Source organism: Anguilla rostrata, chromosome 14 (genome assembly GCF_018555375.3).
Source record: "Anguilla rostrata isolate EN2019 chromosome 14, ASM1855537v3, whole genome shotgun sequence".
NCBI lineage: Eukaryota > Metazoa > Chordata > Actinopteri > Anguilliformes > Anguillidae > Anguilla > Anguilla rostrata.
The window spans coordinates 14,064,030-14,079,406 of record NC_057946.1 but is presented as its reverse complement, the minus strand read 5'-3'; the positions used below and the strand labels follow the sequence as shown (position 1 = coordinate 14,079,406).

General features: G+C 43.2%; 1 protein-coding gene across 1 annotated transcript in view; it reads left to right on the top strand.

Moving 5' to 3' along the window:
• The window catches only part of LOC135239709 (substance-P receptor-like), a 16,178-nt gene extending 1,108 nt beyond the window's left edge, over window positions 1-15,070 (top strand). The window contains exons 2-5 of the mRNA XM_064308581.1: window positions 4,137-4,331; window positions 12,531-12,681; window positions 13,013-13,209; window positions 13,401-15,070. Coding sequence (XP_064164651.1) covers window positions 4,137-4,331; window positions 12,531-12,681; window positions 13,013-13,209; window positions 13,401-13,707 — 850 coding nt within the window. The 3' untranslated portion in view covers window positions 13,708-15,070. The remainder of the gene's footprint in view (window positions 1-4,136; window positions 4,332-12,530; window positions 12,682-13,012; window positions 13,210-13,400) is intronic.
• The last annotated feature ends 307 nt before the right edge of the window (window positions 15,071-15,377 follow it).

Here is a 15,377-nt window from a genome sequence, read left to right as displayed (position 1 = left end):
CTCCAGTAGGGTAATCAATTATTTGTTACTTTCTACAAACTCATTAATATAATCATGAATACTTTTTCACGTGTTATGTTTCACTCACAGATATTAATATTTCCGTAGGGTTCAATTAATTTTTTTAAAATATCACGCTTTAAAATGTTTTACATAAAAACTGGAAAAGAGGAAATGATAAAATGAGGGAATTCTGGGTCTGAATCCCCCAAATCTATTAAGTAAGCTTAAAAAAGCAAATAAATAAAACTCCCCACTGGGAAGAATAAACGCTTAAATAATGGCGAAAAAAATATTTTTTAAGTCCGTTAAAATCTATCTGTATTTGAACATTCAAATGCTATAAGTGCTGACTGGCAAAGACCTGGTGGTGTTGGGGACACGAAACCTCTGTACAAAGAAAGACCACCGGTATTTAATGGACAACGTGCTTTCAATAAGTGAACAAATGCGCGATACAGATTGGACATTTGGGAAGCGTAAAAAGTCACATTCTGTGGAAACATTCAAGTTATTCAAATGTTGTGTTACTTTATCCGCCGACATAAAGCTTGAGTAAATGTACAGGAGTAAATAGATCGGTGATGGATGGATAGGAATCAACGGGTACATATCTCTCTTGAGAGAGGAGGTTGGACAGAGACACCCAGTCATAATTCAACCTACTTCGTGCTATAGAGCCCCGCTGGACAGCGCCACAGATCACTCAGTCCAACTAATGCGTAGCCCACGCGCGGGAACGCTGTTTCGGTTGAAAAAAAAAAAAACAATTCATTGGCATTTTCTCTGGAGCGCGACACATAAAACGCATTAGCTCGTTTTGAGTTTAAAGGTTGTGTTTTAATGCTCTTTTGTGCCAGTGTGCACACCATAAAGACACTATATAAGCTGTAATTTTCGGCTGTGCAAAAATAAGTGCTATTATTCAGGTGAAGAAGCTAGCCCATTTCTCTGTGTACGTACGCATTCTGGACATCTTGATGGCTGTAGTGCTGCATTGCAGAGTGTTTCAAGGCAATTCTCCCCTCAACCATTCGCCCCTTGTATTTGTTTCACTATATTTCTCTCTTTCCTGCTTTATTAAAATTTTCTTCCGCACGCACACACACACACACACACACACACACACACACACTCTCTCTCTCTCTCTGACTCATTATTTTTAAGAAAGGGACATTAAGTCAACATGTCTCTGTCTTTCTCTCCATTTTCCATGTATTTGCTCTGTGTTTCTCTCTTTTACCTTTTCTCCCAGTACCTCCCTCTCTGATCACATTTAATCAGCTCTTCTGGAGACTCGTTCACCCCCCACCCCCACCCTGCCACCTCTGTTGACTGGTACCACAGCCCATTCCTCACAGAGCCCACAGAGCCAAAATAAACAACAGAAAGATGAGCTGAAAAATGTGTCCTGAACTGAAAAGCGCTGTTAATCCAGTCCCCCCCCCATGAATGCGTTACTCCACTGATACTCTTATTCTTATCTCTGCCTCTGGGGTTTAACGAAGAAGAAGAAATATACCATGTGAACACCCATTAATTTGGCCTGTGCAGAATCAGCAGTATAGATGCGCATTAAAAAGAGTTGAAAGCTAATGCAAGAAACATTCAAGGGATAGATTTAAGTGTTAATTTAAGCGTATTCTTTTAAATGATGCTGTTGATTATACTAAACTGGGAATTCTCTACACAAAGAAAGAAAACACCACAACTTGAGGTCAAATTCCGACACACATTTGGAATTGCTTGCCAGGAGATTAGTCAGATCATTACCATGCTTTGTTGTCATGCCTAGTAAATGGAAACAGGTTGAGGCCAATGATCAGTTTAACGGTATGACTTCTGCCTCCTTTACTGCAAGTTCACAAATCACCAGGTTGACTAATTTAGCAACCTGAGGTCTTCTCGCTCGTCCTTCTCTGGGTTCAATCTCCCTAACTTGAAGACATTACCCCTCCTCCATTTTGGGACAGACAGACGAGAAGAACAAGGAGCAACGGAGTGGAACTGAAAGAGATGGTGTGTCTAGAACAGGGTTTTCAACTGGTGTTGATCCAGGGACCATCACCCAAGCTCAAAGGCACCCCAGGGACCCCATCATGATTGAAAGGGGTTATATTTAAGAAAAATTGGTGGTTGGGGGGGGGGGGATTGGGATGGACTGTCATTGTGGACATCGCGAGGGTGGGAGGGGGGGTGGGGGGTGATTATGGCCCCCCTACGGTACCTTCGTGGAGCCCCTTTTCAAAACCCAGGGTATAGGATGCCTATAAAGTGCCAGTTTTGAACACACCTCTGTTCGGCTCACATAATTTCCCCCGAGCTTACACAGCATGTGGCAGCCTGGAGACCATGGGAAGAACCCCCCTACCATGCCTAACAGGGCATGGGGGACCTCTTCTGCCATCTAATTAAACAAAAGCGCCGTCATGCGCTGGATCTGGAATCCCCGATGGCCGAGGGATGAGATTTAAGATGAGCAGCGGGTTTTTTCAACCAGACGGCCGCGGCTCGGTGAGCTGGTGCAGACCTCAGCTCCATGCTGGGCAGCAGGGTGACTTTTAAGCTCAGTGGGAAACCCAGGCAGTCAGAAATATTCACAGATATCACGCTGTGAAAACGAAACTCTGGGTTTCGTAGGGTTGAGGATGTGCAGACTGATTCTCCTGCGCCGCGAGCGTTCCTTTGTTTCGATCACCGTGGGACCGCTTCTCAAAGAGACCGCACCCTTCGCTCGCGCTGAGCCAGACTGTCGGGCGCGTGTGCGCGGCATGTTTTAGCCGAAAGAAGAACACTGCTGAAACTGCTGTGCAGCATCAACAAAGGCAGCGGGAAACAGACGCAACTCGGATGAGCAAACAGAGCCTTCTGCAGTCTGGCAGAGCATCTCGTCCTGTGAATTTGTGTTTGTGTGCGTGTGCGTGTGTGTGTGTGCGTGTGTGTGAGAGAGAGAGTGTGTGAAAGAGTGAGTGACTGAGTGAGTGAGCGGAGAAAGAGAGAGAGATAGGATACAGGCAAGGCAGGAGAAATGAAAACTCATACATAAAGCTCATGAGAGAGAATTACAGTGGCAGGAATAAGAGGGGTACCTTCTTGGTGATTTTTCACTTTTGTTCTCTGAGGTTAACTCGAATGTTCTCCGCTTTTGTAAGGCACTCTGGTCTGGATAAGAGCATTTGCTAAGTGAATATACTGTAATGTTGTGACTTCAGCTGGCAACTTGGGCATGGTGTCAAAAAGATTCCTGACTGAATCATTTGCCCCCAACTCCAACCCCCATGGAGTGGAACCATGAGGATAGATAGTTCCTAAACTATGGGTCTTAGAAGAAACTGAGGTGGGGGGTTGAGATAATGCATGGAAAACAAATAAGCCAAATTTTCATGCAATATATGGTATGATCCACTGACATTTTCACCAATGGAATTACACACTGTACCTCATACATGTACTGAACTAATTACTGTCTATGTGCACTAGTTTTGATGTGTATTAAACAAATTTTTTGAGTATACAGTACAGGCTAGCTAAGTTTAATATGGAGGAGGCAAAAAAAAATGCTGTGGGTTGCTAGCTCAAAGTGTGTGAGCCAGAGGCATGAGGTCACAGAGCAGAGGGCTGAGAGGGATAATAAGGGCTCAATAAGGATAAGGGGGGTAAGTGTTGTGGTGCTGGGCTCTGTGTATTTTCATGTGTTTTTTGGTTCTTGCTTAGGGTAGGTTATTTGCATTAGTGATTTAGCAATGTTGCCTTTATACTCGCTGGTCTGGGAATTTTGTTAGCCATTTCTAGCACTGTTACTCTAAATCAGGTGAATGCACTTGTTTCTGTGCCCCAGACAGAGCCAGTTAGACTGGCATTCCTTGCTGTGGATGCATTGTGCCCTGGTTGTGGAACTGTCTTCCCACTAATATTAGAAATGTTGAAATAATGATTTCCTTCCAAACCCCAACTGAAAGAGTGTATTTCTTACTGAGTTAAAATAAGAATTGCACTGTGCCTTGAAATATATATATATATATATATATATTTAACCTGTTCAGGAACCTGGGACTCCTTATACTCCTTGGTGTAGAGTACACTATATAGTAAATTAAAAATCCAACACCCCCTCCGCCCCATATCACTCTCCCCAGGTATGTGGCAATCATCCACCCCCTGCAGCAACGGCTGTCGTCCAGGGAGACCAAGGTGATTGTGGGGGTGATCTGGGTGCTGGCGCTCTTCTTGGCCTTCCCCCCGTACTATTACTCCACGACCCTGCAGCTGCCCGGCCGAGTGGTCTGCCTGGTGGACTGGCCCGAGTACACTGTCTGGAACTTCAAGAAGATGTGAGTGTTTGCTTCAAGCCCAGACACACATGGGGGTGTATATCATGCCGGGGGTTGGAGGGAGGGGACTGTTCAATTTGCAGTTCATTCAATTAGGGCGTCATAGCTCAGGAGGTGAGAGCGGTTGTCTGGCAGTCGGAGGGTTGCCGGTTCAATCCCCGCCCTGGGCGTGTCGAAGTGTCCCTGAGCAAGACACCTCACCCCTAACTGCTCTGGTGAATGAGAGGCATCAATTGTAAAGCGCTTTGGATAAAAGCGCTATATAAATGCAGTCCATTTACCATTTAACTGTATCTCAATTCAAATACACTCAAAAAGTATTCTAATAGGATCTCAATTCATACCGAGCAAAGATTCTCTGTGTTATATCAGCTCTGACAAGAGATTATACAAATCCAGTATAATCTCTTTGACAGATCGGATTTAACGCAGAACTTTTGCTTAGTATGAATTGAGACCCTCCTACAATACTTTTTGAGTGTACTTTACAGTTAGCATTTTGTTTTGTCACTTGATAAAAGGCCTGCAATGTTCTATGAGGGGGTATCTCAATTGATGAATTGATTTGATTGATTTGAAGTGTAATATAAACCCCTGTGTCCAGCATGTTATATGCCAACTGTGGCAGCAGAATTGAGCTGCATTTATCATAAAATCACCTGCTGGTACAAAAGGCTCAGTGCTTGTTCACCTTTAAGAGACTTTATGTGAGTTCAAAGGGCATAAAATGTACTCAAAAAGAATGAAGTACACTTTTCAAAGTTGATTGACTGAACATGTTGCTTTTTGGCTGATGTGCAGATACTACGGGTGGAATGAGATGCCAGTACTTGCTCAACCAAAAAATTATTTGCATTTGTATTTGTCATCAAACAAAAACCAAAAGTGGGTGTGACTAAAACCAGAAGTGTGTGGAGTTTAACCCAAAGCTGTATAAACTGCCAAAAATGACATATTTTTACCATTATATTCACTGGCACTGTTATTGTTGAGATATTAAAGCATTAAATCATGATTTTACAATGACATCAATAATAATGCAGCAGTGTTTAATAAACAATGAACTATATGTTATATAGCCAAAACAGGCTTTTATAACACTTAGGTAAACAAACAGTCAAATCAAGATTCAAACATAGTCAAATGTTTTTATAAATCAAAACATAGTAACTCATCCTTACTCTGAACTGCAGAGTATGAACTACATGAACTCCACCTATCTGAGGGACACTGAAGTCAATTATAAGGAAATTATTTTATCATTTCATTATGAACTACTGTATGCTATGAACTAATGAAATTTTAGAAATGGACAGAATGTAAGGCTAACATTTTTTTTTTTGTTAATAGTTTTTCTCCCCTCATTGTTTTAGCCCCACTTTACCTTTATGTTTGATTTGCATTCACTTGGATAAATTAAATAAAACATCAAAAGCTTCCCTGGGTGGAATACATCTTCAGCTATTATGCTCTCACTCAAATTTCCCCACATTATATTTTGTGAAGACAAGCACCGGCATATGAGCTGGCAGCGGCGTCAGACGCATCCAACATTAAAGCATTGATTTATGAACCCGTGACAACCAAATTTGATAAAGATTATGAAATCATAAATTGCACAACTATTTTCTTGAAATAAAGGACACAACTCAGTCAATTTGAGTCGCAAAACCTGCTTTTTAGATGAGTCTGAAATAAAAAGTGTTTTTTTTTATCGAGGCATATAACAGAAACGCGGAGAAAAGCACTAAAATGTGCATGACAAAACAAAATGGAAATGGAATGCAAAGTAGTAAAATAAATACCAAGTGCAATATTTTTAAAAAGTAATTTCTTTGGTCATAACAAATTCAGCACATTTCTCCCTCCCTTCTTTTCGGAGAGACTTTTTTTCAAATTCAGAGTCTCAGTGAAAACCTGAAAATATTTTGGTGGTGTTATCTCCGCGGAGTTCTAAGCCTATCATTTCTATAACTACAGCGTGTACAATTATTCATCCCCACCCTAAAGACAACATCATCATTGGAGTGAATTAATTTTGTGGGATTATATGTGCAAAGTAAGTTCTGATAGCGCTTGATTGGGAAACTCGTATCAAAGTGCTGGTTATTCAGTTTCTGAACAGCGTGCTGGAGTAGACGGAAACACGTTCGCACCTGAGTAAAAGCACCTGTTGTGTCTTGTCAAGGGGGTTGTGAAGAAAATGGATCTAACTGCCTGAGTCAATTTTTTTGAATATTAGAAATGCAGTTAGTTTAAGTCCAAATATTTAGGAAAGTTGTGGAAGGAGGAGGTTATAGCATTTACGGCGTTGGAGTAATTTTAATTATAAAGTCCCCACAACTGATGGCATCGCTCTGGGAAATGAATGGAAACAGGTAGAGACCAATTATCAATTTAAAGGGAAGTTTCATACCAGTAATACTGGTATTGACAGTGTTTTAGAGGCAAGTAATTCACTGTCATTTTGGGAGGCGGTATGGGCTGGTGCTTCACTCAAAGATATGCGGCAACATGGCTTTTCTATAACTGATACCGCTTTGCCAATAAAATTTTATCCGTGTCTGTTTTTTATTTGTTTTTGGGTGGGGTGGCAACAGGGATGGCCAGATAATTACCAGGGATAGCCATCCCTGGCCACCAACAAGATCCACCCCAAGCTATAATGTATTTCTGGTGTAACTTATTTCAGTGAAAAAGCCCCAACCAACCTGGTTATGCTAATGTTACTCCATGCTAACTCACATCTAGGGCATTTGTTGCCTTATCAATAGATTTAAAAATCACAAGCTAGTCACATTATCTATTGCCAAATTAAATGAGCTAGATTTGGTAGTCTAGGTAAGTCTAGACTAGTTTTTTCTCTGTTAGCTAGAATGCTGACTCACCATTCTCTGTGATACCTTTGCATGTGTCTTACAAAGTTTGAAGTTCTTCCTGCAGTTTCTGTCATTTTTATTCAGCAAAATTTGCAGGAGGCTTAGTGAGCCATTTTTTATTTTCAAATGTCATTTTTGTAACTAAACTGAATTATGCTTCAACTGGAGAACATTGTGAAAAAGTCAATTGGATGGTCAAGTGATCTAGCAGAAATGGTGAATTTTGTGGAAAATGACCTGCAGCTACTGTATGCTTCCTACCTTGAAACATTTTCATATGATGCAAGCATTCAATTGGAGGAGTATCACACTGAGTGTACATAATAGACTGTCGGCACCAATTATTTGTGTAATTTATTTACATAAGAACCGGAGTCAGAATCTGAATGTCTGAGGCAGTCTGAGACTATAGCCCTGCAGTGAGCAGGTGGTTTCAGTCCCTGAAGCAAACACACTCAGACCTATTTTCTTTTTCAAAGCTCTGTAACAGAGCATCCCTGAAGACCGACTTATCATAATTTGATAGCACCAGTCTCATAAGTACACACAAAGTACACATTTCTTATTACCAAATTCATCAGGATTTTGAGCCACTGTCTCCGTGGCTATTCTTTTTAAAACGATTTCATGTATATCAGCATCCTTGTTCCTGTCGAAGTAACACACTGTACTTTGCAGCTCAAGTACCTAGCCTTAGTCTTCATAACCTGATTTTTATTCAATGACAGTTTTGTTCCAGATGTCCTCCGCAATATAGAAGTGTAAGTATACCACTCGTTCATAGTCAGTTTGTCTGAAGGAAATCCACCAATACAGAATAATGTTCAGTTTGATTAAAAAAATATATACCTGCAGGGCTAAATAAACTAATATGTTCAATTTAGACATAATGAACATCTTGAACAATTATGTTTAATTTAGACTTTACTCTCGATATTACATCTAAGAAAAAACAATCAAAAATAATTTAAATACATCTCATATTTTAAGTGACAGAAACACAAATTCCTATACATTCATTCCAAAACATTACTGCAGGTAACTGTCAGTGTGTCAAGCATACAGAATTTGGCAAAGCAAACTAATTTAATGAGCATGTTTTAATTCGAAACAAGTGGGTGTTCATGGTCGGAACTCATAGCAAGAAGTCAGCATTTCAACATTTCAAGACCAGTTCTCAGTAGAACAAAACATTGTCAAGAAAGTGGAATATATTTTGTCTTTCCACTCTTGGTCCACAGTGGGAGAGTTTATGTGATTATTTCCCATTATGTACCGGTCACCTAGACGTCCCTATTTCCAGGTTGAATAAAAACCCGTGGCGTTCCCATGGATACATGGCCTTTTCATCCATTGTTAAATGAGTGAAAGGATAGGTGGGACTGCGGCATTATGAGCGCGATGCAACCAACCTCCTCCCTTTGAGGAATGCGTGTTAATTAGCCACATGACAATAGCAAAATTTATTAAAATAGCTTCATGTGACATCATTCACCAGATGGGATGCACACGCACAGCATAGACTTCAGCACTAGACTTTACTGTACTCTGTGGGCACTCCCCAGAGGATGGTATTGTAACTAATGAAAAGCAGGAAATAGCTTGGTTCAAGTCTCGGTTTGCATAGCGTAGCCATTGAGACCGGCAGACAACTGGCTGTTCAAAGAGAACAGAAAACTGCTTTTTTATCTACCAGCATACAGGACTCCCCCTCTAGCTAATCACTCTGATCCACCTTGATTTTAATTCTCCTTGGGGAGAAGCTGCATTATGTTGGCTGTGAAGTAAAGAGTTTCCTGTCACAGAATGAGGAACGGAGAGCATGGACACGCCAGCCAACACCACTACTGAAAAAAGACAATCCACTGCCGGGCAGAGGCAGAAAACAATGGACTCGTTCATGCATCACACCCGCTGCTTAGCTTCTTCATTCATTTATATTATGTGTTTATTTGACAGTGACACTGCACAGCCACTTTGCTTTTCCAGAATTTTCCCTAAAGCTTTATTTCATATGTTGTCAATGAGCAGGTATCGCTGAAAAACAGACAGTACTTTACATCAATAACAGCACTAATATAGTGTTGCACTTCTTAAGGTTGCATCATTAATTTTATCTTATCAAATTTAAACAGTGTCACAAGCTTTAATAATTTGGAAAGAGAGGGGAGGTGAGTAGACGACAAAACACCACACAGTTTTTATTTTAATTAAATTCGGTTTGAATGGATTTTGTCTAAAGTTACGTACGACCCAGTTTTATTAAGTATTGATAAAGCCGTAAATGTTTTCCACAAGTCTTATATACAACAACAAGAAAATAACCATAGAACATCATTACTGATAGCAGGCAATACAGGTAATTTTCCCATTTATTTTAGTGTGGGTTGTCATACTAGTCAGATAAGAAAAGACCTTTCTCTTTTTAAGTTCTGTTTCGTAATGTCCCAAAATTTAATCTTCAATCAGCTCCCATTCCAAATTTTCCAAGACATTTCTTTTTTAATCTTCCCTCTCATTGCTGCATCCGATATCTGTAGATGCTACAGAGAGGGCAGATGAGCAGGTGCTCTTCTCCAGAGCACGAGACATCAGCTATGGCTGCATATCACACTGCAGTTCAGGCTTGTGCAGACATGAGTCAGAGGAAGACACTTAATGTGCACTTCAGCCGGTGGACTTGTGGGTACCCAGTCGACCAGAGGGGGGTCACTACTGAGCAATAAGATGCTTTAATCCGAGCCAACTGAAACCCTTGGGTGAAAATATAGTCAATTGTGCATCGCCCTGTGGGGCTGCCAGATGTAGTCAGCCCTGGCATGGCCCGGATTCAGTTCCTAACCGTGTGGCCCATTCATGCAGCATACCAGTGCCTTAACAGGATGAGCCACTCAGAGCCCCCCTTCAGACTTTTCTTTTTAAAATCACTCATTTAATCCATCCATTTTAACTCCTCCAATGTTTAGATGATTTTTTAAATAATCCGCTTCATTTGGGGGGTAATCCCTTAGGAACAGCAACCCTGCCTCCTGTCCTGTCTCTCTGCTAGGATGGCTATTTGGTGGCTCCTGGTCATGTCAGGTGTTGATGGAGGGAAGTCATTTCCTTAAGAAGAGGAACCGTTTCCCTCGGACACCATCAGTCTTTCCTTGTGAAGCGAAGCCTGTCTCTGCTTTAAATTAACATGTTTACCACTGTCCCCTGTCCCATGAATTATTCATTATCCTAATTTTTAGTCCTTGTTATAAACAAGTTGTACAAAGTACATTCTTCTGAGGTAGGCTTGTTACAGCAAACTCATTTGTAATTGGCCATTTTCTGTGTTTGGTATTTAGTTTGTGTGTGTCTATAAGTGTTCTTGTGTGCGCACTCAGTGTGTGTATGCATGGGTGTGCATGTGCACTTGCATTTGTGTGTGTGTATGTGCGTTTGCAAGATGATGCAAACCACTGAAAGAGTTGAAACTAAAATGCTGAACATTTGGTGCCTGGCTCCACACACCACATTTCTGTTCACACAAGTGTTCTTTGGAAATGAGGCTCACCCATAATCAGAGCTGAGCCGTTCTACCTGAAATGAGACTTATTCTGCCCTGAGAAAAATAAGGAAATCAGTCTGGGGGTCAAAGTGCACTCATACCTGCCAGAATGAGTAATGGTAAATGGACTGCATTTATATAGCGCTTTTATCCAAAGCGCTTTACAATTGATGCCTCTCATTCGCCAGAGCATTTAGGGGTTAGGGGTTAGGTGTCTTGCTCAAGGACACTTCAACGTGCCCAGGGCGGGGTTTTAACCGGCAACCCTCCGACTGCCAGACAATCGGTCTTACCTCCTGAGCTATGTTGCCCCTAATGGCCTTCCAACTCCTGTTCCTCTCCAGGACAAATCCCTCTGTTGTAGGCAAGATGGTATAGATACTCCGCACACGGAACATACCCCACACAGCTCGTACACCACACACTCCTTGTACCACGTAAACATGCATACTTTTACAAGCCCCTCTCATAAGGACACACAAGCTTGTGTGTGCACAAAGGCCCACAAGTACAGACACACCCCCACAAACAATCTGCTCTGGCTGTCTATTTATGTTTGTCAGATAAGAAGGCAAGAACTGTCTTCCAAACAGATCCTGTCTTTCGGTTTCTCTTTCCTCAGAAACTGGCGAAGAAAACATTGCTGCTGTGCATCTCTCTCTTGGCAGAACTCAGCTTGGCCGCTTGTTGGTCTATGAATTAAGAGTGAAAGCCATAAAAGTTAAAACAGTGAAATAGAATAGTAGGATTGACTTCACAAACCCATATGGAGCAATAATAATGATAACAATAACTATAATAATAATAAAAATAATAATGCCACACCTCATATAATGTGGACTGATTAATATTGGTTTCGTGGATGTAAAAGGACGTCATGAAAAAATATATTGCTGTTTTGCCTGTATCTGACTTAGCATATAGCATTTATAATATCGGATTTTCCATTCTGACAGCAAACAGAAAATCAATGTAGGGTGTCCCTACTTTCCTCAAGGCTACATCACTGTCAGAAGATATTTCCTTTTAAACAGCTGGAAAAAGAACAGATGCCTGGTCTCCCGTTGTTTCATATCCTGCGAAGCCCCCGTCCCGTCTTTCCCGCTGAGGACAAAACCTTGCAGATTCATTCTTCTTTCATTACCATAAATTTAGTTAAACATGATTTGAAACAATTAATTTTTATGTGCGTACTCCACAGGACAAATGACCTGACGGGTGCGCTTTTGGCTGGCTTTGAGCTGGTCAAAGAGACACTGAGTCTGACGTGCTTCGAGAGGAAAGTATTAACCCGGGGGAGGAAATACCCTCAGTCCTCTGATTGATATAATCACACACAATAATGATAATGTAATCATTCTCACGGACAACTCATTTAGCGGCTTTAATAGGTTGCTGTGGAGTCATGCCCCCCTCACGCCAGGGAGGGAAAGGGTGGCATTAAATCTTAGTGTGAGTTAATCTGGAATGCTTATTCATAAGAGACCGCAGGTTCAAGCTAGCTGAACCCTTGTCTTGCCTTGCATCTGATACAAAATCAGAGGCTTTTTTTTCGTGTTCTGTACCCTGAAAGGAGACAGAGTGCTTTGCATCCAGGAGCTGTACTTTATGACGGACTGTGAGAAAGGTTCATGCTCTTCCCTCTTCCCTCCCTGCTTCCTCTTTCATCCCCTTTGTGCTTTCTTCTCCATCTTTTCTACCTTTCTGTTTACCACCATCTTTTCCTGCTGGGTTCTACCTCTTTCTCTCTCTCTCTCTCTCCATCGTCCCTCCTTCTCTCAGGTACTTTGTGTGTGAGACGGTGCTGATTTACCTCCTCCCCTTGCTGGTGATGGGCTGTGCCTACTTGGTGGTGGGCCTTACGCTGTGGGCGAGTGAGATCCCGGGAGACTCGTCCGACCGCTACCGTGAGCAGCTTACTGCCAAGCGCAAGGTACCACTCAGGCGTGGGCGGGGGCAGGGGGGTGATGGGAAGATCTACCGGCAAACGGAGCAGGGGCCTTATTCCTGGCATGGTTCTAATTCAATTAGACTTCACTCAGTCCTTTAAATGCACTTTATTTTAATTGTAATGGGTTTGATTCTTCTACAGACAAAATAAGCATCCTTGAGCACTGAGAAGTGGTTCTTTTTTCTCTCTGACCAAAAACACAAACACAAATGCACACACACACACACACACACATGCACATGCACACACACTTATACACGCACACACATGCACACACACACACACACACACACACACATACCCTCTTCCTCAGGTGGTGAAAATGATGATAGTGGTGGTGTGCACGTTCGCCATCTGCTGGCTGCCCTACCACGTGTACTTCCTGCTGGATGAGTTCTTCCCGGAAGTGTTTGAGGAGATGTTCATTCAGCAGGTGTACCTGGCCATCATGTGGCTTGCCATGAGCTCCACCATGTACAACCCCATCATCTACTACCTCCTCAACGACAGGTAACTTTCCCCGTGACAGCGCCGTTATACTCACCAGATCCTGTGCTCCTTCTGTCCTCTCTGATCCTGCCTGCTGAAGGAGAGGAGCTCAGGCATTGTGCTTGGCCACTCCCCTTAATTAACAAATGATGCAATATTCTAGCTTCAGTGTCAGTTTCAAGCAATTTAGGAAAGTGCTCTGTGACCTGCAGGTTTCGCGCCGGATTCAGGCAAGCGTTCCGCTGGTGTCCCTGCGTGTCCGACGGCTCATACGAGGGGCTGGAGCTCAAATCCACCCGCTTCTTGCAGACCCAGGTCAGCGTGTACAAGACCAGCCGCATGGAGACCACCGTCTCCACCGTGCTCCAGCAGGGGGAGGAGCCCCAGCCGGCGGGGGCAGGGCCAGGGCCAGGGCCAGGGCCGGAGCTGGACCTCACCTCCAACGGCTCCTCATCCCGCAGCGTCTCTAAGACCGTGTCGGAGACCTCCAGCTTCTACTCCAGCAACCACCTGGCCTAGCACCCTGCCACACCCCGTTCCGCCTCGCCCCACCCTCCACCATCATGCTTTGTTACACTTCAGAATAGAAAGATGTGTTGGTCAGTGCAGTGTGTGTCTGTGTGTGTGTTTTGTATCATCTGTGAATGCTGGGAGTGGGTGGTGTTGTGGGTGGTCCTCCACCTCCGTCACCCTGTCCCTGTCTGAACTTTGTCTCTCTGCCTCCACCCTAAACCCTCCACCCATGACCTCAGCATCAAACCAGTCTATGGTATTCCCATTATTTTCATGCAATATACTGAAAATATATTAAAATGAAATATATTGTCAAGATTTTGAAACGCTTCATGGTACAACTATACAAATTATTGCCACTCTCAGATATTACAAAATATATATATTTTTAAATACACAGCTGTAAAATGTTTCATTATATTTTCCAAAAAGTCCACATTTTTATATATTTCAGTATATTCCATTTACGCTGACAGCTACCCATAGCCGTCCATTCATCCTAAAAGGATACGGGCCCCTGTGACTGGGGACGGCCCTGCAAGCAGCACGACTCAGAACGCACAGCCAAGCTGGGCACAATCAGGAAAGACCAGCGCCCCAGCACGCCCTTAGGAGAAAAACCAGCACATCAGAGAGCTCAGCCTTGCTCTGCTCTGCCCAGCGTGTGTGTTTGTGCATGTGTGTGTGTGTGTATATGTGTGTGTGTGCCTGCATGCTAGTGCCTGCCGAAGCTGTGCGTAGGCGTTATGCCCACTGTGACCAACTCTGCCACTGTGGCATGGGATCAGAGAGTAAAACACACTCCCTCTTGCACACGCACCCCCACACACACACAGTGCCAAATTGCTGTGTGTAAATACCAGGCGTACTGTGTGGAGAAGGACACCTGTGGAAGCGCAATGATTAATTGTAGATCATTAACTGATTAACTGCTTCACTAGACTCTGGCTGACGATGGGTAGCGAGTAACAGCATCCAGCAGCCTGAAGGAGAAAAAAAGGACAGAAGGAGGTGACTATCCAGAGGGGTGCTGTGGACCTGAGAACGGTGCCCCTCCCCCACCCTGTCCCTGTCCCGCTGAGGAGCGCGCATGTTCTCTCCAAACCGAAAGCGGAAGGGCCGGCACAGGTCGTCTAAACTAGCGCCACCTGGTGGCAGTCCGGAATTCCAGAAGTTTGCCAATAGCACTCAACCCAGCAACAGCCTTGATGAAAATGCGGGCTGGGGGCTGGGGGCTGGCGAGTTGGGGAGAGGGCGCTGTGCCTGTTGCGGATTATCAAACTATGCGACTGACGATGTAATGGCAGGGTTTTGCTTTTTGGTTGGCATAGCGGGATCAGGATTATGAATGGTGTTAGAGTGGGTGTCAGAAGGAGCATCCGGCTCTTCATGTTGAAGTATGAGCGCAAATCGGCTTGTGCAACATTGAGCATATCCATGACTCATCTGCCCTATGAATGCCCTTAGCCTGGGTGGACTTGCATACCTTTACCCAGTTAGACAGAAATATATGCTCATATATGAAACCTAGCAGAGATGCCTCCCATGCAGCTATGCTAACCACACAGGAGTGGTTCACCAGTTGTTTCAACCTTTCAATATATTCTCAAGCCAGCTGTTCCCTTGTGTGTGATATAAGCATATTATGGAAAATGTGAACATACGAGCTGTGGGAG